This window comes from Lontra canadensis, unplaced genomic scaffold (genome assembly GCF_010015895.1).
Source record: "Lontra canadensis isolate GAN:19392208 unplaced genomic scaffold, GSC_riverotter_1.0 scaffold14, whole genome shotgun sequence".
Taxonomy (NCBI): domain Eukaryota; kingdom Metazoa; phylum Chordata; class Mammalia; order Carnivora; family Mustelidae; genus Lontra; species Lontra canadensis.
The window spans coordinates 2330463-2354249 of record NW_022631008.1 but is presented as its reverse complement, the minus strand read 5'-3'; the positions used below and the strand labels follow the sequence as shown (position 1 = coordinate 2354249).

The 23787-nt window shown below is 37.4% G+C and overlaps 1 protein-coding gene across 10 annotated transcripts in view; it reads right to left on the bottom strand.

Moving 5' to 3' along the window:
• The window catches only part of DOP1A (DOP1 leucine zipper like protein A), a 107035-nt gene that overhangs the window by 7058 nt on the left and 76190 nt on the right, over nt 1-23787 (bottom strand). For 8 of the 10 annotated variants that reach the window (XM_032858011.1, XM_032858015.1, XM_032858018.1 and 5 more), the window contains 16 exons: nt 20951-22940; nt 19611-19722; nt 19338-19520; nt 17726-17851; nt 13779-13913; nt 11213-11268; nt 9961-10065; nt 7326-7392; nt 7010-7154; nt 6757-6836; nt 5740-5849; nt 5315-5464; nt 5116-5177; nt 2741-2893; nt 1497-1633; nt 618-673 (listed from right to left, as the gene is read on the bottom strand). In XM_032858011.1, the coding sequence (XP_032713902.1) occupies nt 618-673; nt 1497-1633; nt 2741-2893; nt 5116-5177; nt 5315-5464; nt 5740-5849; nt 6757-6836; nt 7010-7154; nt 7326-7392; nt 9961-10065; nt 11213-11268; nt 13779-13913; nt 17726-17851; nt 19338-19520; nt 19611-19722; nt 20951-22940 (3667 nt within the window). Of the gene's footprint in view, nt 1-617; nt 674-1496; nt 1634-2740; nt 2894-5115; nt 5178-5314; nt 5465-5739; nt 5850-6756; nt 6837-7009; nt 7155-7325; nt 7393-9960; nt 10066-11212; nt 11269-13778; nt 13914-17725; nt 17852-19337; nt 19521-19610; nt 19723-20950; nt 22941-23787 lie in introns of those variants that run through there. The other 2 variants (XM_032858017.1, XM_032858021.1) reach the window with 2 other exon arrangements.

The following is a 23787-nucleotide window of genomic DNA, read 5'->3' as shown; positions in this document are numbered from 1 at the left end:
TCTCTGCAAAGATTGCGGGGGGAGGTCTTTCTATAAAAGCAGTTATTAGGAGAGGGGAATGCTTTTTTTTTTTTTTTTTTTTAAATAAACCTAGCACTGTAGAATAAAATATATTTAAGACACATGGTGTTAAAAGAACTTTTCAATTTATAAACTTACTTATACAAAAATTCCTACATAAATAAAAATTTATATTCAGTCATATTAGTATACTGCCTGTACTAAAAAGAATAAAAGTGTAGTACACCAAGATCATTCTGAAAGATCGGGACACATGGATACCTTAGTTACAGGTTACCTGCCATGATAGGTTTTGTTGATGTTTCAGGGACAACATGTGACCTACCAAAACCAACACAGCTGGGTAACTGAAATAATATTGCTTTAAACTAAATCTGTCTCGAAGACAAAGGCCATGAAGTCTGAAATGGTTAAGGAATAAACGATACTATATTATACCCAAACATGGTCATTCAGGTAATAACAGACTATATAAACTAATGAATATATAAAGTATTCATATAAAACACTATCTATACTGTTGTAGTTGTAATATTCTGGATGACTTTAGGATACTGAACACTGACAAGAACATATGGAAATGTATTACATCTTACCGGGAAATATCTTCATCAGCAGTGAGTTCCTGCTCCATCAGTAAAAATACCTGTACCTGAAGACCGTGAAATTCATGTTAAATGTTTTATTTAAACTTGATATTTAATGCTTCTTTCGAGTTCTCCTTATTCTATGTTTTCATTGAACCAAAAATAAATTTTAGAATTCAATCAAATTAAACCATACTTAGTTTCTGAAAGTTAAACTGCACAGTTGGCACAGGGCCTTCCTAATGACCAAGCTGGGATGAAGCCAGGCTTTTGTTTGGTGACGATGCAACACAGTTACAGTTATTTAAAAAATATATTAAAGCCAATGTCTTTATGAGGAGATGATAAACGCTTGGGTTTTCGGAGTTACAGATTCACTTCCCTTTTTTTACTCTTGTCCTTTTCCCGAGCTCCCCAAATCATTCAGATGAGGATGATGCTATGACCCAGGGAGGAGAAGGGATGGGTGTAGTGGGGACTTAGGAAGCTGACTGTTTGGGAGATTACAAAATCTGTAAAAGTCTCTGTAAAGGAAGCTTAGCTCCGGTAAGTGCTGCCCTTCCAGAGTGAGCACGAGCCTCACGGCAGTTAACTCAGCAAAGTCAACTCTCAGTCCTCCGGACGTACCGCTACGGCCTGCAACCAGGCCTGGCAGCCATGACCAAGTCAGAAATTTGGTGTGGAAGGGAATACACGAAACCAGCTCAGAGGAAGTAACGATGAGACGTTTCTGTGTGGAGATGGAATCTGACTAGTTTTACCATTTTCAACAAGCTTAATGAGAGTTCGGTTCTTTTCTAAGATTAGTTTTTATCCAGTAAGCATGTTGATGCTAATCACACTGTTTTATAATTTAGATTGATAACCTGATGATTAAAATTAACTCACAAGTTCTGTAATCATGGTAGGCCAGAGTGAGGTAAGATGTTGTGGAGACATTCTTAAAAGTAACACTCTGAAAAACAGGAACACTTGCGAGTGAAGAGTTGGCACCTGGGGCAAACGGAGACTCTCGACCAATCTCTCTGAAAGAAATGCAGTATATTTTCAATGGATCAATAATGAACATCCTTTTCATGTAAACTTTTCCATATAAGCTAACCTACTACCTCGCAAACTATCTGATGAAGGACCGATTTAAAAAGTAAATTTCCAAACTGCTGCAGATTACTTTCATAAAAAATTATAAAAATGAATTACTAGGAAAAAAATCAAAATAATATATAAAATGCAAATGCCATTTTCTTAATAGATTCAACAGATTCTGTCCAGTTTTGTAAGTAAGTTTAAAATGCTTACTCTAAATTTCTGTACTTATTACGGATGGTGTAACAGCCTGGTGCCAGTCCACAGAGCACACTTTTGAGTAGCACTAATTTAGTCAGCTTTAAAAATAAAATCACAGGACAAATAGTGTGCAGTGTTGTATATCTGATGCTCAGTAGAAAAGGTTAGAAAAGAAGGAGCCACTTATCTTCTGAGAGAAATGATCTCACTAAAGAGATGACAAATGACCCTTCCAGCCTAGTTCCCAATGGTGGCTTTTGAAGCTGGTAGCTGCCTAAGTGCACTGATTTGGATACGGAGCAATTCTGCCCGAGGCCAAGTTCATCCCTGCAGAGTGATGATGAGCACATGGATATCTTTCAGGACACAGAGGGCCACTAAGCCCATTTGGTAAAGCTTATCAAAAACTTTATGCAAATAATCTCCCATCCAAGCGACAGCTCTCCAAATGTTACTTTTGGCCAAAATGTCTTAAAATATATGGTCCTTAAAATATACCATTTCTTATCCACAATAAGAAAATCCCACTAATATGTCTGCCTGCAGCAACGTAGTCTTATATCTCACCCTTAAACATGAATTCTTTAGGAAACTTGAATCAAACAATATAAATAGAGACCATATTTAGGCAAGTCCTCCAAATTCAGTGCTTTTTTTTTTAAATATGCTGGTGATGGTCATTTTTGTTGATTCTGCAGAACAGATTTCCATTGCTCCAACATTCCCCACTCACCTACACTCGGTATATTTCACCCCAACTTACAGCCCAGGGAAAGTATTCCCCAAGCAACAACAACAAAAAATCATAGTTTGGAAGACAGAGAAAATAGGTTTTCACTATTTACCTTGTATATCTGGAAGATATTTCTGGTACTGGTCGATTTCACTGCTAAAAATAGCAAATGCTAATCTTTTGAGAAGCATGGCTCTCTGCTCTAGCTCCACATCTCGGTTTGCAAAGAGATTAAGGGAACTGCTCTGAGCCACAGCTACCCGAGCTGAAAGAAGAACGCAAGTGAGAGAGGTTCTAAAACACTTGTGTGGTCATCTGAAAAAAAGATTATTCTGTTTTTTTTCAAAATGGGTAGACACCCTGTGACTTCCAGGGTGGGAGGAGCTTGGGGTAGAGGAGTTCCGGCTCTCTGGGGCAGAAGGGCTGGCAAACAGACCCAGCATCCAGAAGCCAGGAGACCAAGGGGGAGCCACTGTGAATGTGGAGAGAAGACAATTTAGGAAATTCAGAAAACCAACAACAAACACCATTTATAAAACCCTTTCAACATTTCATGCCACCTGCCTAACACCTCATTGCTTTAAAAATAGTATCTGGCCTGGCCTTTGTAACTTTTGTTCCCTGTGTGTGGAATACTTTGTCCCTAGGCTTTCCCAGGGTTGGTGTCTTCAGTTTCACCTCACACGTGAGCTCTTTAGGTATGACTTAAAATCTGTTCTCTCACCCTACTTCCTTCACAACTACTGACTCCCTGAGATCATCTTATTTATTTGATTAAAGTTAGCATAATGGCCTTGCCCATTTTTGTCTGCTGAACAGATGAATTTGAACCTTAAAACAACCCTGTGATGCTCAGAGGGGAGAAAAAAGGCTGCCCCTTTTCCAGAAGGGAAACTACAGCTTGCGTTCAAGAATTTACACGAAATCATCAGACTCATCCAGCTTTACTGCTATTTAAGATTGTCAGTTTAGAAATTTTAAACTTAGAAGGAAAAAAAAAAAAAAAAAAAAAAAAAACCCAGGGGACCTGGCTGGCTCAGTTGAAGAGCATGCAACTCCTGATCTCAGGAGGGTGAGTTCGAGCCCCATGCTGGATGTGGAGATTACTTTCAATAAATAAATAAAATTAAAACAAAACAAAACAAGAAAACTCTTCTTTCAGATGAAATACTATAGGAATCGTACTATATAAAAGCAATCAAGACAGTAGAAGTGGGGTAGAGAGTAATTCTGATACTCTTGGCCCTTCTCTTTCTTCCTTCAGAGGAGATAAAGAGAGCCCCAGGATTTGGAGTGACTTGTCTGACAGGCTGAATCCAACTACCAGCCTTTCCCTGCCTCCCCACCTATCAGTCTTACGTTCATTTAATAATTTTTCTTTTTTTTTTTTTTAAAGATTTTATTTATTTATTAGTTAGAGAGAGAGAGAGAGCATGAGCACAGGCAGACAGAGTGGCAGGCAGAGGCAGAGGGAGAAGCAGGCTCCCCGCTGAGCAAGGAGCCCGACGTGGGACTCAATCCCAGGACGCTGGGATCATGACCCGAGCCGAAGGCAGCCACTCAACCAACTGAGCCACCCAGGCATCCCCATTTAATAATTTCTTATTGAGTGTTTACAATGTGCCAAGTGCTGTGCTGTGTGCTGGGGAAACAATTTAGATACAAATTAGACAAAATAGCTCTACTTACTACTTATCACCTTGTTGTCCTCCTTACATTTTTTTAAATGATTTTTTTTTTTAAGATTTTATTCATTTGACAGAGAGAGACACAGCAGGAGAGGGAACACAAGCAGGGGGAGTGGGAGAGGGAGAAGCAGGCTTCCCACTGAGCAGGGAGCCGGATGTGGGGCTCAATCCCAGGATTCTGGGATCATGACCTGAGCTGAAGACGCTTAACAACTGAGCACCCAGGCATCCCTAAAATATTTTATTTATTTGAGAGAGTGAGAGAGAGAGAGAGAGAGAGAGAGCACGAGTGGGGGGAGGGGCAGAGGGGGAGGGAGAAGCAGATTCCCAACTGAGCAGGAAGCCGGACTCGGGACTCTGGGATCAATCTCAGGACCCTGGGATCATGACCTGAGCTGAAGTCAGACACTTAACTGACTGAGCCACCAAGGCTGTCCTCTTTAAATTTCTTTTTTTTTTTTTTTTTTTAAGATTTTATTTATTGATTTGACAGAGAGAGATCACAAGTAGACAGAGAGGCAGACAGAGAGAGAGAGAGGGAAGCAGGCTCCCCGCCGAGCAGAGAGCCCGATGCGGGACTCGATCCAGGACCCTGAGATCATGACCCGAGCCGAAGGCAGCGGCTCAACCCACTGAGCGCCCTGTCCTCTTTAAATTTCAACATCCCATCCCTATAGGATACTAAGTATAACTTGACAAAGAGCTAATTCAGTAATTGCTAGAGAAGAACAAGGTAAACATTAAGCATGGGTCATGATCAGGAAATACAATGCTTAGGTGGTCATCCCATAATACTCACTCATCAAATCTCTAAATGTTGTTTTATCATGTGTCATCAGATTGTCCATAATTGCTCTCCAACTGAAAGAAACAAGGATTATGATATGTGATTAAGATTTTTGTTGTTAGTATTAAAAACAGTGTTCTGCTTGGCAGGATAGTCGTTGATTTCAGTGAGATGCATTATCACACTGAATAAAAGCAAGACAACGACTTACTGATTAACACAAGAGGCATCCATCTGAAAGAAACTGGGATCCATAAAGAGGTCAAAGGCTTCTTTTTTCCAAGCTCTCCGTGTGTACTGATACCCGCTAAGACTGCTAAGCAGCTGGACACAGGCTCGGTAACTAGGGGCATTATGTGCACTAGGAGGAAGGAGAACCAGAACCACTTTAACCTCTACGGTCTAACTTGAATCATAGGATTCATAAATGTTCACATTCACCTAAAATGATGATATGAAACAAAGTTGATATACGATATGAATGATAGGAAACCATAACAGAAATAATTTTTTTTTAAATCATTACAATTCAAAGCAAAAATAATGTTATTTTGTGTTAATTCCAAAACGGCAACAAAGGAACACAATTTGTTTCTAGTAGGCTTTGAATTAAGAAATCTACTTTAATAACAGTACCTGTGATTTCGGAGGTAGGGCACAACATAATGCATAATATTTACAAGTAAAGGAATAACCCGTTCCTTTTCATCACTATAGAAAACCATATCCAAAAGATGAGCCAAAACCTAAAAAACAAGAAATGAAGTATAATCTAGCAGCTAAAACTGACAGCATTTGGAGGTGGGTTTCAGTCTGTAGGAATACCTAGAATACCTTAAAATTAGAAAAATCTAAAATCAGATCTCAGTAGGCCATTTTTATATGAATGGCTTCTACCACTCTTTTTTTTTTTTTTGCCCACTATAAATACACGATAGGAATATGAGCAAATTTTTACTATTTCCAACTGAGACAGGGAAGTATAGAAAAAAAGAGATCAAGAACCTTCTAATGTGACAGTGAGTAAACAGTGAATTAAAGATTAGACACGCAGTATTCTCTTTCTCTGACTCAGTTAAAAGACAGCTTAAAATAAACTAATCGAATTAACTGAGCTGTTTAAGTTCCAACTCTATCAATTAATAACTCTTTGGCCTAGTCACATTGTTCTAATCTTTGTGAGGCTTGGTACCCGCATCTGAAAGGGGAAACTAAAGTGACCTACAAGGCTATATAACAGGAAATTAAAAAAAGAGCGTGTTAGAGGATAGATAGATCTAAAAATGTTTGCTAAACTGTAAAATATTTGAGTAGCAAGCCTCATTAGGCATCATTATAATACCTCGAACCTTTCTGATTATACTGTGATACAAAACCACTTTTCTTTTTAAAAATCATACTTAAAAAATCATGTTTAAGAAATAGTGCATGGGGGAAAAAAGCAGTATCTAAAGCTATCACTAATATTTAACAAAATAAATAGCCTTAATACAAAGTCAAAGCTTTATTTATTCTATATAGTGATCTATATAGTGATCTCTAGAAGTACAAAATGGTTTTTCAAATTAAAAACTCCTCTGTAAGAATTACCTGCTCACACCAAATTGTGACACTGTTTACTTTGAAGTTCATGTAGAAAAACTTGGTATTTACCTCAGAAAGTAAGGTCAATGCATGGACACTATATACAGAAGGAGTTATGTTCGAGGTTTCCATTGCAGGTGATAACATATCTAAATAAGAGAAAAGACAGGTAAAGATAAAGTTAGGCCTTTTCCCAGTGGAAAATAGCTACCTGCTAACACGAGAAAAGGGATGATTTTTACGGTGCTTATAGTGCTAATTGCAATGATTTCATAGTAAACAGGAGCCTACAAATAGAAACCTCAATGTTTGAGATCAATACCTTCAACATCAGATTCCAAATTGGTTCCATCCACCATTATTTTGGGAGAAGGCTTAACTTCAAGATTTCGTCGCAGCCATGTTGTCTGTTCCAAAGAAGAACCAGCAATGGCACCGATTGCATCCACTATTTTATGAGTCACATCCTAAAGAAACAAGGGAAAAAAATCAGTCTGTGTGTATGTGTGCATGTGCACGGGTGCACGCACACACACTTGTGCATAACTTCAGAGATGATCTTATCTGACCTTATCTTTTTGGAGTTGAGGGCACTGAGACAGAGTTTTGGCAACAGTCCTCAATTCAGAATGCCTTACCTGAAGGTCTCTTTGGTCTTTTTTATTTTCCAAACTAGGGTTTTTCATAATAAACTCATTCAGAACCCTAAAAGGGCCAAAGAAAAAAAAACAAAACAGGAAATATCAGTATAAAGGAAATGATGCAATCTGATTTCTCCCAGTGACCAAGAGGCTTTGTGGCCTTAAATTCTATCTATGTGTTTAATGAAAGTATGAGTATCCTAGGACTCTATTGAAAGGAATAAACATATGCACAAAAATACATATACAAGAAGGTTCATGACAGCATTACTTATAAAAGCACCAAATTGGAAAGAACCCCAAAGTGCAGCAACAACAGAGAATTTGTAGCATATTCATATAGTGAAATACTGAAAGTAATGAAAACAAATGAAGCTTAATAAATTACAGCTATGTGAAATTACACAGATGAATCTTAAAAACATATGTTGTATGAAAGAAGCAGACACAAAATAAAATATTTTTATATACTTTCAGTTTAAAAAAAGGGCAAAATTTATCTGTGCTATTAGATAATGGTTATCTTTTGGAGAAGGGAAAGGACAGTAATTGGGAAGGGACCTGAGGAGACATATGGTGTTTTATTTCTGAATTTTAGACTTGATTATATAGTTAATGTGTTCACTCTAACTTGTGGGGTAGTGTACTAATTATTTGTATAGTTTTCTGTTTGTTTTATATATCAACAAAAGAGCAAAACAAACAAACAAAAAAACCCATGAAAACCAGCAATTTTAAACTGTAACAGAAATGGCTTCTTACCCTTTATGTGTATAATAGATTAAAAATACTTCATGAGTGAAAAAAAACTTCAACTTCTATTGATTGCTAAAATTCCACTCAATATTTACACTGACAGTTATCCTTTATTAAGATTAATTATATGCATAATTATTTCCAAACTAACATGTGAGGTTATATTGAAAAGCAACTTTCACATCAATTTCTATTTTGTAATTAAGAATTTTTAGAACACCAGTGGAATGACAGGTTATAAACAGACACACAACCGTAAATTTAAAAAGGGAATTAAGTTTCTAGTCTGAGATGTCCTAAATTTTTTTAAACTTTTAAACTTTTTACCTAAACAATCTGAGTATACACACTTGAGAAGGAGGTAGGATCCTTTATTTTCTGAGAAATGAGAAAGGATGAAAAAGCAGATGAGGAGACCGTCTCCTATGTGGAAGCTACAGGTCACAATAAATAGCTTTAATTTCTAATGAAATTAGGCAGCAGAGTTATTTGCTGATAACTCAAGGAACTGTACATATATTCCCTCTTTGAGCCTTAAAACAACTTAGATAGGTAGGAAACTTAGGTAGGTAGGGCAGGTGCCATTATTTTTGCTCGACAGATGGGAATATAGCCTTAGAGAGATTTACTGAGGTACCCAAGGTCACAGGGATGAGGGCTGGAACTAGAGATTAGAAAAGAATTAGAAACCTTCATGAGTACGTTGTCTGATTTCTGGGATTTACATTGGTCTTCTCAATCATTAAAACTCATACACACCAGTTATCTTAACTTTTGATCCAGGAATTGCAGACATTGAGTCTGCTGCTCTTTTCATTACATCCTCAACGTCTAGAACTCCTTCAGCTCTTTGATTTAGATAATTTTCAAAACAGTGTGAGGGGCTGGGAATCATCACGATCCCTGAATTCTTGGGCAGGGTCTCTGGCTCACTTTGGCTGGGCTGGGATCTCAGTGTTAGTCAGCCACCTCAGCCTGACCTGCTCTCACTAAGCTCTTACTACAATTCTTCTACCTCCTCTCTGCTTCCTGGTGCAAGACTACATTTACCAGAAAACTTGAGGCCATCTCACTGAAGAATCTTCACATTCCTTCTCCACTTCAAAATTGGTTGCCAAACCAGAACTGCTAGCTCCCATAAGGAAAATATTAAGGGTTAAATCTATGTCTGGGTATACAGGATCACATATCTACACATATAAAATCCCCATCAGAACTACAGAAATCAACCAAAAGGTCAAAGTTCTTTGGATTTGGTTGAAATTATCCATTCAACATGAGAACACATTGACTGTCACTGGCCATTAAAGACCTCATTGGACTGAGGTAATGTAAAAAGGTGGTGGCAATTTTACTCTAGTTTCTTTCCATCCGCCATTATATCTTAAGCGTCCTTTTCAATCTTTAGTGTATTTTCACTCAAATCACTTGGGGATCTTCTAGAAAGCAGATTCTAATTGGGTGGTCTGGGGTAAAGCCTGTTTATGTTCAGGGCCCTGAACTCAAATGACTCTCCTCTATGAAGTTCCCCATCAGCCATCCTACTCATTTCTAAAGTAACTACTATGACAATTGTATGTTAGTACAATTTACATTTAGTACATTTACATTTTGTATAAACACACATTACTTCCTCCCTACATCCCCCCACCCCTTTTTTTCCCGGCCTCATACCATACATCTAGTTCTATACCTTGAGAATTCCATGAGAAGACAGAGAAATCATGTGGTCATCCAAAATAACATATGATAATATGTTAATTTATTAATAATAATACTAATTAATAACAATAAACAAATAATCTATTATTCAGTGATTAGGACAGTAAACATTATTCTTTTCTTCAAAATAGTACTTTTAAGTGAAATTGCTTACCCAAGTATAAGAAACTGTCCTGGGGCTGGAAGACTCAGTTGTATAGAGTCTTTCAGAAGTATCAACAGTGATGCCCAGCTATCCACTAAATTGGGCACTGGAATTCTGCAAGATAAATATAGTTGTGTTTATATAGACAGAGGCACAGTAAGCTTTAAATTTTCTTTATCTTTTCCCACAGCCTTTAACACATATTTCTACTAGTTTCTCTTGAAACATTCCCTAAATTTGTAGACAACGATAGAACAAAACTCCTAAAAGCTCTCTGTTTTCTATTAATATTATATAAAAAGAAACCCAATGTATTTAGAATATCCAATGTGACTTATTAGTATAGAAATTTTGCTAGAGAAATCCCAGTTTTAATTCACATGGACTCTAAGAGGTAAAATACAATTGCAGTAAGTCTCAGTTTAATTACGGATACCATAGTCACTTGCTCTCAGTCCTATTCTACTAGTATTAACTCTATTTCCTTCACCTATGAGTCTTTAACTCATCAAAGGGAGAGTTATCAATCTGTCCTAAACACTGGTCTCACATCTAGAGAAATTAAGATGATCTCTGTTTCAGTCTGGCCTTCACCCTAACACCCCTGTGTATCTAAGTTCAGACATTAAGTAGTCCTACTCCCAATGCTCTAAATCCCAAAATCAGTATAAAATCAGTATAAATAGGCCACCTAACCTAACTTTATAAAGGTTAGTTAAAGATCACAAATTGATGCCTCATTTGGTGATTAAAATGCAATGGCCCTATAAGGGAGGATTAAGATTCCAGTCTTTAGTAAGAAGTTTATCACAACTGAGGGGTCAGCTAAACACAAAACTGGAATACCAGAATAAGTGGCTGTTTCATCATCATTTCTAACATTAAAAAAAAAGCAGATTAGATAACCACATGTTCACCTATATGAAAATAATATCGGATTTGGTGGCAAAAGGCATGGTTTCTAGAGCTGGATTCAGCATTTCATTTATATTTAAATGATTTTCTTACAATTCATTGTTTCAGTAGCCATTTAATCTCCAATACACTTAGGTCTTTAGGTTTGCAGGATCTGCATGGCTCGTTCATTAACATATCCATTGACTATATAAATACATCCACAGACAATGTTTCTAGTATTTGTTCTTCTAGTTTTAAAAAGGAAAAATTAGCAACTTCTTGAAAGGATTCAGGTGCTTTTTTCCACTACTCCCTTTTACACATGGCTAATGTAGTAAGGAGAGATCTACATCAGTTATCTTACCTTTGAATATAAGCATAGAAAAACTGAAGCATGCAGACTTCCAAAGAAAGATGTTTCTATAAACAAACAAACAAAAAAATCAATTTTACACTGAAGAAAAACGCTGCCTTTGCTTTTTTATCATTGCAACATCTCTGTACTTTAATGTCAATTTTTAATATAGAACACTAAAAGGAAACAAAAACACTAATTTATCATAAAAAAATAAAGCCACTCAAATGCTTTCTTTTAGTAGAAAAACACTCAACCTGAAAGCTGTTTAAAAATTTGAAAACGGGGGCGCCTGGGTGGCTCAGTGGTTAAAGCCTCTGCCTTCGGCTCAGGTCATGATCCCAGGGTCCTGGGATCGAGTCCCGCATTCGGGCTCTCTGCTCAGCAGGGAGCCTGCCTCCTCCTCCTCTCTCTCTCTGCCTGCCTCTCTGCCTACTTGTGATCTGTCTGTCAAATAAATAAATAAAAATTCTTAAAAAAAAAAAAAATTTGAAAACGGATAGAAGAAATCAAAAGGTTCTCAATCCCCACCCACAACACATCAAAAATTGATATTCCAGCCATTATTTTTTTTTTAAAGATTTTATTTATTTATTTGACAGACAGAGATCACAATTAGGCAGAGAGAGGAGGAAGCAGGCTCCCTGATGAGCAGAGAGCCCGACACCTGGCTCGATCCCAGGACCCCGGGATCATGACCTGAGCTAAAGGCTGAGGCTTTAACCCACTGAGCCACCCAGGCGCCCCATCCAGCCATTATTTTTATTTTTATTTTTATTTTTTAAAAATTTTTTAAAGATTTTATTTATTTATTTGATAGAGATCACAAGTAGGCAGAGAGGCAGGCAGAGAGAGAGGAAAGGAAGCAGGCTCCCTGCTGAGCAGAGAGCCCGATGCGGGACTCGATCCCAGGACCCTGAGATCATGACCTGAGCCGAAAGGCAGAGCCTTAACCCACTGAGCCACCCAGGCGCCCCCAGCCATTATTTTTAAATGATCCATTTACTCTGCAAGCATCGACATCAGTTTATTTTAATTAGCTTATACTTGGTTGGTGCTAGCAATTGGGTTGAAGATTTTTACGATTTTTACGAAATTTGAATTTAAAACTGTTTTACTACAAATTTCTGTGAAATTAGTGTAGTCTGTTCAAATTTGAGACCAACTTCTAATAGTCTCCTAAAGTAGTCTTTAGCAATAGTGCCAAATGTAACATATAATAAAAAACAGTTGCCGTAGAAATCAGTAACAGGCAAGGAAATGATACTGATGTCCACTGACATTTACCAATTTGTTCCTTTTTAGTACCAACTGTTCCCTTGAAGGTTCCCCCTTATCACACACAGAGAAAAATGCAGTATCTAATAGATTCAGAATTTAGATGCAGAACAAGGAGGCAGCCTTTGGAGGGCATGGTGGTGGAATCTGCTCTTATTTTCATATCCTTCATGCCTAGTCCAATGTCTGGCACAAGCAGATGCTCAAAATATTATGCTGAATTGAACTTTTACATGCGAATTTAAAATCCTATTGCAAATGCTCCAGGGGTGATGTTAGAATAGTTAGTATGTTAGAAGTTAATATGAGTATTAGCTATTTACACATACAAGTATACTCTTCCCATTGGCAATTCAAGAAAAAGATAAAATTTTTAAAAAATTGTTATTTTCGGATTTGTGTAACAATTCTGTTTAGGATAAGATTAGGTTTATTTTGGCTAGGCTTAAACTCTAATGTTTGCAGGTTGTAAATATTTTCTCAGAAAATATGATCTCAGTATTCCTGGAACAAAGAGCAAAAGAAAGGAGATAAGTCCCTAATTTTACTGATTTGCAGACATTTACATCTGCCTAATTAGAGACAATGTGCTGTGAGTGTAGACTCTATTATTCATTTTCTGTAGCCCTTGCAAAGCTAGGTTTGTATGTGGTCAAAAAATGACTCTGACTAGAACTAAGGTTATGGCAAAACATTTGATATTCATTCCAAAGAGAAAGCAATGAAGAAGCTATTAAAAAAAAAAAGTAATAAGGCAACAATTGAGGTCAGCTGACCTTGGGATCTGGCTTATGTGTTCCTCCTTAAATGGCCAAAAAACCTCACCTAAGAATTCAGTCATACAAGTCTGAATTGCCTTAGAGGTTCACATAAGAGATCTAACCAGTGAACGGCTCTTTACCAGCTACAGGGATGATGACAACAGCAGTCCCTGCAGGTGCTGATAAACTTTCTTTTTTAAAAGATTTTATTTATTGATTTGACAGACAGAGATCACAACTAGGCAGAGAGGTAGGCGGAGAGAGAGTGGGGGAAGCAGGCTCCCTGTCGAGCAGAGAGCCTGATGCGGGGCTCGATCCCAGGACCCTGAGATCATGACCTGAGCCGAAGGCAGAGGCTTAACCCACTGAGTCACCCAGGTGCCCCTGACAAATGTTTTGATTACAGTAGTATGAGGTCAACATGATTTCCTCTCTCCAATCTGTGAAAGGACATTACTGCACCAAAAAATACCTTACCTACCAGCATAATTTCTGAAACAGAATTGTCAATAAAGGCAAAGAAAAGCTCTTCTTACCTTGTCCTTGGCTATGGCCGGGGGCTGCTTTAAAACTTCTTTCACAGTCTGCATAACGGTTTCTGCTCTCATGACACTGATGGAGCGAACCAGTTCTACTAGTAAAAGCTGTTCTTCACTGGCTGCAGGAATAACCTGGATAAACACATCATTGTATTTCTGTATATAGGGGGGTACATAAGTCTTTTAACAGAAGTCACAGAATTAAGAGACTATGTCATGGGCTCTTTTCAATAGACTTTGCAAGTCTCTTGACTGTCTTAGGTAAAAATGAATAAATAAGTAAGTAAATATAGATATATATGTTTACCAATACAATGCATATACAACATTTTAAAAAATCAAATAGGGTAATAATAAGCCTTACAAGAAAAGACAGCAGCGTCCTACCCTCTATCTCACATCCCAAAGCAACCCTGCTCAACTCTTAGCTCTCTTCTATTATTTGAGTAATATACACAGCTATTTATTCCTATTTCATGACTTTTTTTTAAAGATTTTATTTATTTATTTGATAGAGATCACAAGTAGGCAGAGAGGCAGGCAGAGAGAGAGGAGGAAGCAGGCTCCCTGCTGAGCAGAGAGCCCCATGTGGGGCTCGATCCCAGGACCTTGAGATCATGACCTGAGCTGAAGGCAGAGGCTTTAACCCACTGAGCCACCCAGGAACCCCTCATGACTTTTTTTAAAATTTCCTACTGACTTCCCACCTCAGAAGACAAACATTTAGCTCCCTTATACTTTTTCCCTAACCTCCCAACATAGATATAATTTTACTTAAATCAATATCTAATATTTGTATAACTATTTACGGTTGTACTGTGTATTATACTGTCATTACATTTCTTTTACTTTTTGTTTTTCCAAGTTAATACATAGCTTTATGTATTTTTCCATCTCTATCACAAATTCATCCCCAAATACTCCAACTGCAAACCTCTCAATACATATTCAAATATATTAGGTAATTAATCTTCTACCTTTTCCTCCTGCTTTTTTTTTTTTTTCCCCTTGAGACATCTGTTAGAGGTCTTTCTGCTCTACTCTGGGCTTACTAAAAAGTAACATCTTGATATCTTTTCTTTGACCATCAGCCTAGAGATTCCCGTTCCTTGTCTTCTGTGTCCAAACCCCTAATCTTTGGATCCCATGTCTTCTTCCTTCTTAGTTTACTCCTCCTCTAATGGAGATGCATCTTCCAATGGCTGAGAAAGGGTGAACTGATGGTAATGCCTTTTTAAAAATTAGATATCGCATGGTTCAAAACGCCTTGAGTGACAGTTTGACTGGATATAACATTACAGATTGAAACTTATTTTCTCATCACAATTTCTAGCACTGCTTTCGGTAAGTCTTATCATTATTCCACTGAATAGGAACAGTGTTTTCTCTCAGGAAGATTTTCAGATCTTTGATCTCCAGCATTCTGAAATGCATGCTGATATTTGTGTAGCTCTCTTTTCATAGTGTCTGTGGAAACTCATTTCCTTCATTTCTGGAGAATTTTCTTGTACTATTTCATTAATATTTTTTCCCTTCATTTCTTCTGTTCTTTCTTTCTACAAAAAAGATATTGACCCTCCAGTATTGCTCTCCTAATTTTCTGATCTCCTTTCCTCTACTTCCCATATCTCTAAGTTTTTATTTCTGGTATTTATCTACTTTCTCTTCTGACACTTGTACTGATTTAGTTTGGTTTCTGCTATAAAAAATTTTATATCCAAGAAAAATTTTAATTTTTGCTAAGGTCTTTCTTAGAATCTTCTTACATCATGGATGCAATACAGCTTCACCTCTTAGAAATGCATTACTATTATTACTTACATATTATTCTGTTACCTGCCTTGTTTCTTTTGACTTTATCTAGTTGGTTTGGTCACTGTCAATCAATAGTAGAGGCTTTCTTCATGTGGCTGGTAATCCTTTGCTTTTTATTCATATTTAAATGTCAGGAATAATAATATGGCTAATATTTACAGGGTGTTTATTAAGTGCCAGGTGTTGCTCTAAGTGCCACGTAATCTATATTCTTCTAATTTTCACAACCCCAGGAAGTAGTATTTCTACCCTACGGTCTTAGAGTTAGTAAAGTAATGATTTGAAACCCAGGAAGCTGGTTTCAAAGTCTGTGCTCTTAACAGCTCTGCTATTAATTGCCTTTGGAAAAGAAATTAAAAAGTGATGAGAAGTCAAGCATTTATGTGCAAGACTGGTGGGTAGGGAGGCCTCCCTGTATCGTGACTGCAGCCTAGTGTTTTGTTAGCAGCCTCAAAAACTTTAGTAGCTATAGGTCTTTTTTTCTTGATCAGGTCATTTTCCTAGAAGCCAATCCTCAAAATTCCTACCTAAGGGCCATACTGCTTCCAGCTACCTCAGTGAGGGGAGGCTAGTGACCATTTTCTGTGTGTAAGAATTTTTTGCGAATGCTCCACTTTTTATCATGAAGTCTAAAGTCTACCTATGTGAATCTTATGCCCTTGGTTTAAGAGTCTTTCTTGACCAACTCTTTACAGAGCAAACTTGACTCCAGTCTCCTGCTTGGGTAGTGGAAGAGTGAGTGGTTGCTTGAGCTGGGAGAAAGGATCTAGATGTGGTCCAGCTGCTCCTTATACAAATTTTCAATCAATCCTCCAGATTTCAGCCCCATCCCAACACTTTGCCTTTAGAGGCACCTGACATTTCGACTTCCAGAGACCATCTGTAGTTATACAGTGACAACTGCTTGCTTTCTTGCAGCAATTTTGTTATCAATTTTCTCTACTAAATCAGTTACCACACAGACCTGTATTTTTTTTCATCTTGCAAAATTCTGCTGACACTTCTTATTGTTCTGTGGTCAACTATCTCGATTTTTTTGTCATTGTGAGTTTATGCATTTTTAAATTCTTTTATTCTCAATTTTGAAAGAAGAGCAGAGAAAAATGCATGTGTTCAACATGCCTTGTTAATAACAAACCACAGGTCCTTGACTGATTTTAAATAGTTCAGGATTTCACTTCTGTCTAATGTAGTATCTGCTACTGAATTCTCCCATGCAAAAAAATGTCTTAGGTAGGAATGTTTATTTTTATTCCTTTTGAAATTCCAACATATATGAAATGTGAAATCAGCACAAAAATAACAGACCAGAAACCTTAACTAGACAAAGGATATATCTTATGCGAATGTTAATTATTTAATAGCCTTAATATTCTAATGAGTCACTATTTATTTCCAATACAGAACATTTTTGAGCTTTCAAATTCACAAAGCAGCAAAAATTTCACATAGATAATCCTCTTAAGCCAATGTATGGATTGCATTTAGAAATTACTTAAGCTATCATGTCTTAATGAAAATCTAGTCAAGGGGCGCCTGGGTGGCTCAGTGGGTTAAAGCCTCTGCCTTGGGCTCTGGTCATGATCTCAGGGTCCTGAATCGAGCCCTGCATCAGGCTCTCTGCTCCATGGGGAACCTGCTTCCCCCCTTCTCTCTCTCTGCCTGCCTCTCTGCCTACTTGTGATCTGTGTCTGTCAAATAAATAAATAAAATCTTTAAAAAAAAAAAAAAAAAGGAAAGAAAATCTAGTCAAGATGAAAACTCTCCATATCCTTGCTTTGTGCCCTGAATAACTAACATTTAAAAAAAATACTCTGTACTATGTTACTTTCCTACTTCAAATATAGTTAATATCATACTAATTTCTTTTCTTTTCTTTTTTCTTTTTTTGCATAAAATGATGCTTTTCATGCTTATTTGAGACATTTGGGCAATAAATACACCATTACCTAAGTTTTACATTATCTAAGTTTTACACATTTTCCATCCACCTGAAGAAAAACTATTGCTTTTCTATTTCCCATCCCATTCCAGCCCCACTATAACTAACAGAGAGTTGAAAATTCACATGTACTCACCAAATGCTTATCAAATGAAACAACAGAAGTACGAAATGGTTAAACATATACCTTGGTCCTGGTGGTGGTTTTGTTCTGTCTTCTTTCATTCCATACAAATGCAATAGCAGCCATAAAGTGAACACCATGATTCATTGAAATGGGGCCCAATAATTCAAGGATCTGTTGTCTCAAGTTCTAAAATAATTTAAATAAACCACAAGTGATAAAAATTATGAAACATTAATAAATAGACTGTACTTTTGTTTTTTGGGTTTTTTTGGAAATACTATATAGTGCTTTCATGTTTTGCCACCTAAGTAACAGTAAAAGAAGTGTTAAGGGAGGCAATCACAGTTATTTTAACTGGGAAAGACAAAAAAAACCCTATAAAACAACAACTGTTAATCAGCCAAATGCAAGATTCTGTATTAACAGAACAGGAAAACACCATATATGAAGTCCAATTACAGTAGTAGATTCCTTTAAAAAGGAATATTATACAAAGGAAAAGCATAGTTTAATCTAAACATAAGTACTTAAATAAAATTTTGGAAATTTCCAACCTTCCTCTTACCCCAATTTCAGTTGTGCTCCCATTACTCCTAGATCTAGGGAGTCAGGTCTAAGAGTAAGATTAAGGTAACCGAGGGGCTATCAATTCAACAACTTGATGTTGTATAACATGCTTTCAGATAGAATTTTCCTCTAAGTATAAAGTAGAAAATTTGGAAGATGCCAGAGTGTAAGAAAAAAATTTAAACACTCAACCATTAGTCACATTATACCAAGATAATCACTATTAACCACATTAATTTCTTTTTCTGAATATAACTTTTATAGAATTATAAATACATAATTGTTCAATTATGTAATGTCCTTGTTTCACTAAAGTTTTACACATTTTCCATCCACTAAGATTTCTTCAAAACCATTATTAGTAGCTATGTAATACAACATTAAAAGTATAATTTAACCATTTCCATATTTATTGTTTAGCGGCTCTTTTTTTGCCACTCCACAAGGCTATAATGATAGGTATGTATCTCTGCATAATTTTGATTACCTTAGAATACATTACTAAAGTAGATTACTAGGTCATAGGCTATAAGACTTTTAAAGCTCTCTGTGCATATTGCTAAATTGTTTTCCAGGACGGTTTTGCATATTAAAGTGTCAACTTAAGATGTCCTAAAGAAAAGGAATAAAATTATAGAATGTATGAATGAACCTCAAAAACAATATGTCACATAAAAGAAGCCAGATACAAAAGAGCAAGTACCACATGATGTCATTTATTAAAAATGTCCAGAAAAAGCAAATGTATATGTAGAAAAAAGAGATTAGTGGTTGAATAGACTTAGTGAGGGGAACAGGGAGTGATTGGAAATGGGCACCAGGAATCTTTTTGAGGTGATGGCCATGTTCGAAGATTGCGGTAACAGTTTCACAACTCTAGAAATGTACTAGAAAAAAAAAATCATTGTATTGTATATAGTTAAAATGGTGAATTCTGTGATACATCATTTCTCAATGAAACAGTTAAAATTATTTGAGAATTAATTACTCCATTCAAGCAGCATGCCAAAAACTCTACTCAAATTATTCACAAATTCTGAATACAATCTTTAGGAAAGTCCCTGAACAAACTCTTGAGCTCCAGAGGAAATGTGAATTGTCTAACCTTTGTAGCTCCAAGATTAATAGTGGTAACTGATGCAGAGGCAGCAACAGTGATCTTTTCGGAAGAATCAGCCTGATGCAGGATGCTCCAGAGCAACGTCACAGAGGACATGATCATATGAAGGATTGAGAGGATTCCACTGCGGGCTTCAAACAAGTGTTTTTGGTCTACATTGACCAAAAGCTTAAATCGGGGGAAAAACACATAGTTTACAAATGGGTACTTATTAGACCTCAGTCTTTTTAAAGGAGTCAAATATTTGCACAGTCTTACTTGGTGATACTGAGTAGTAGGATCCAATAAACAGTAATGGATAATGGCTGTGATCCCTTCTAAAAGAGTAAGAATCATATCTGGTGGAATGATTGATGCCATCCACAGAGGCCTGAAAAAAAAATGCATTCATTTGAACACAAGTTCTGTGGAAAAGTTTATGTTTTTATCAGTAGTGAATGTTCAGTAGTTTCTAGGCACATCACAGGTGCTCAATAAATATTATAAGACTAAATGACTAAGAGCATACATTAGAAGCTTTTATATCCTCATCTCTAAAATAAGTGAGTTGTACTAGAGTTCTTTTTGGCTAAAGAATTCAATACAAAATAAATGTAGTCAATAAATTTCTAGCAACTCTAACAGCAGGCATATCAATATGAAATGATATAGGCAGTTTTATCATATTTTACATGTAGTAGCAAAGATTGCACAGGAGATAAATCATATACTAGTCTATTAAATATTTGGGTAATTTCTGACAGACTAATTAAACATGGAGATACAGATGGAATTCACCACTAAACTATGAAATTGCAAACAAGAAATAAAATTGGATAGGAAAACAATTATTTATAAAAAATTATTTGACAGAGAGACAGCACAAGCAAGGGGAGTGGCAGGCAGAGGGAGAGAGAGAAGCAGGCTCTCTGCTGAGCAAGGAGCCCATGGGGGCTCGATCCTCAGACCCTGGGATCATGATCTGAGCCGAAAGGAGATGCTTAACCGACTGAGTCACCTAGGCAACCCCTAAAAATAATTTTAGTATGACATTCATTTCCACTTAGATAACTTATCAGATAAAACTAAGGAAACCCTGGGCGCCTGGGTGGCTCAGTGGGTTAAAGCCTCTGCCTTCGGCTCAGGTCATGATCCCAGGGTCCTGGGATTCGAGCCCCACATCGGGTTCCCTGCTCAGCGGGGAGCCTGCTTTCTCCTCTCTCTCTCTGCCTGCCTCTCTGCCTACTTGTGATCTCTGTCAAATAAATAAGTAAAATCTTAAAAAAAAAACAAAAAACAAAACAAAACAACAAACAAAAAAAAAAACTAAGGAAACCCTTTGCTGGGTTTTTCATTACTCTTACCAGTTCAGTCAAGAAGAACATCAAAATTAATTTCAACCAAGAAAAAAAGTCTGTTTAAACACTCCTTTCTTCCATTCTTGAATTCTTTTATCGATACACTTTCTCAAGCGGAGTTTCATTTTCGTGGAAACAACATACTATTTGTAACCTAATGATAACCACTAATTTATTTACACAAATTGTAACTGACTTTGTGGACAATTACGTTGCCATGATGTGAAAAATGTCAATGATAAAGTTAAAAATCAATCTTACCTACTATCGGATAATCCTGTTTCATATTTGTACTGCTGGATTAGATTATCTAAATTCCTGCAGAGCTGCAGTGTCACGGAAACAACCACTCTCTGTAGAACTTTTCCCATGTAAGGCAGAGTAGATGTGATTAAACCAATCCACTGCGGGTGCATCTTACAAGCACAGTGTTGATGCAAAGCTCGTATCACTGCACAAAGGAACATGCCTTGACACGTAATAGGCTGAGCATGCAGATACTGGAGAGAAGTCATGGGCTGATGCGGATTGATGTGTTCCAGGTCAGAGACGACAAAATCAAAACCTGTTTCGTTCTCTTCGGGGATAGTCATTACCCGGTGTTCTAGAACAATGAGCCTCTGAAGCACTTTAAGAAGTTGTGACTGGAGCGTGCTGCCATTGTCAAATTCATCCTCTGAGAAATTGATAAGGCTGTCCTCTGAGAAACCCTCCTCCACGGAAACCATGTTCTTACCTGCCATTTTCTCACTGTGCCATTTCTGTGCACTAAAGATGGAGGACAGCAAGCAGTGAAGAATCACTTTCTGAACTTTGCACTTAGATAACATATCAGAGATAAAACTTGGGAAACCCTTTGCTGAGCTTTCTATTACTTTTGCCAGCTCAGTAAAGAGGAGCGTCAAAATTTCTATGCTCATCATCTGCATGTTTCGATTGCCTATTAAGTCCTGTGCAGTGACCTTGACGTGAGTTGGGTAATGGCTACGCATGTAATACAAGCAGAGGGAAATAAGGATTTCTATGTACATAGAACTCCGGAAGTTATGATTTGAGTCTACTGGAATGTGACTATAAAAGTCTTTGCCCATAACAGAAATCCGGTGTCTGGCCAAGAGGTTCTGAAGCAGAGACAACTGAGGGGTATATGCATTATTTACACTAGTGGTTGAAATGGCATTTACAAAAGTAACAGGGTTCGTTTTTAAGATTGCTTTGATGGCAGAAAAAGCATAGAGAGTCCTCGAAGAATCATACAACTGGAGATACAGAAGCACATGCTGATAGAGCGGATGGATGTTGAAATTGGGAGATTTCCGGGACCCTGGAGAACCCATATCACTCTCAATTTCAGAAATTTCTCCTTCTCCACAGCTGTACCAGTTCTCTAAATCCAGCCCATCGCTGAAGAACACACTGGTTTGTTTGAGTTTCTCATTTGAAGTTTTTTTCTTGTCATCATCCTTTTTTCTGGCAAGTTTTACTTTAGGTTTGGCTCCTGGTTGTTTACCGGACTCCTTAACGATGGTTTCTTTCTCGGAGACTTTTTCTGATAATTTTTCCTTGAAGCTGAACTGAATGCTACTGTGACTCCTCTGTCTAGATTTGGTCTCTATGGAAGCAACATTGGAGTCCTGGAGAGTCTGTGTGGTTCCTGAAATACAAGGGGAGGAACTCTTTCTGGAGATTCCATTTGCCAGGCACTCCGGGCCTCCCTCGGCTGACACAGAGAGAAACCGAGAACTGTCGTTACTCAGCAGAGCACTGTGGCTCTGCTGAGCGGACTGATTGTCGGTCTGGAGCACCTCTTCGCCAGGACCGACATCGCTGTGCTTTGGGGGCAGAGCTTCAATTTCTAACTGAGATGGAACTGATGCAGATTCCGCTTCGAGGCCGCTTACAACTTTACATATCAGGTCAAACACCACCTGCTGAACATCGTCATCTGGGGAGCTCGCATTTGGCATTTGGGAATCTTCTTGAACATTCACATTTTCGGGGTCGACTTCGTAACTCAAGTTGTCCCCAGCAGAGGACTGTGAGCATCCAGAGTCAGAACTCTGAAGTACTTCTATCTGCTGGTCTGGAAGATCAAAATCAGATACAACCATTGGAATTGTCTCACTGCTGGTACTTAGAAGGGAAAGTCTGTCGCTCAATGGATTAACAGTGAGACTAAAGTTCTCGATTTCATCCATGGTAAGCGGCTTTTCACCATTCCCTTTAGATGCAATGAGTTGTACTTGGCTTACTGGCATTTGAAGAAAACGGCAAAGAAGGAAAAATATAAAACACGTTAAAATAATTGAAATGGTAGACCGAGCTCAAGATTTTTAATCATTAGCTTCATCACTGACTTATATTTTCCTACTAAAACTGTATTTTAATTCATTACTATTTTAGACCCTTTAAGTTAGAAAATTATGTGGATGACTATTAACTAGAATTTAGTAAAGACAACTTAACATTAGAAAGCCGATTAATCCAACTGAATTCAACAAAACAACATATTTAAAACAGATATCATATAAAAATTTGTCCTCATCCCCAAATAAGTGTCTTTTTTACTGGAGTTCAAAATTTTAGTTTTTTTTTCCTCCCTGTATGATGCTTTCCTTTAGCTATGCTATTTCTAAGAATTCAAGTAATTTGGTCATAGATTATAATATGTATAGATGTAGTTCCTTGAGTTCAATAAAATTCAACATTTAGGAATTACCTAGTCTGAGTAAGGCCCTAAACCTGGAGACAATGGCGGTGAGAGAGAAGACGTCACTGCTCTCTATATAGAGTTTGAACTCAGTAGGGGATCACAAACACACTTATCCATTTCTATACTTTGTTGGCGGGGGGGGGGGGGGGGTATACTAGGCTGCAGGCATCCTTTTAGAAAGAGCAGAAGGCTTAGTTCCATATGAGTAGTATCAAGCAAGTGCTATAAAATTCAGCGCAAGCATCATGACCCTACAGGTAAGGAGACTGATCTCAAGACAAGGTGAGAATTCAGCAGATAGGCAGGAAATGCAGCGGGTAAAATGCTAACACAAAGAGGTTGAAAGTTCGGGCAATGAACGGGTAGTGCATGCTCTGAGAAGACT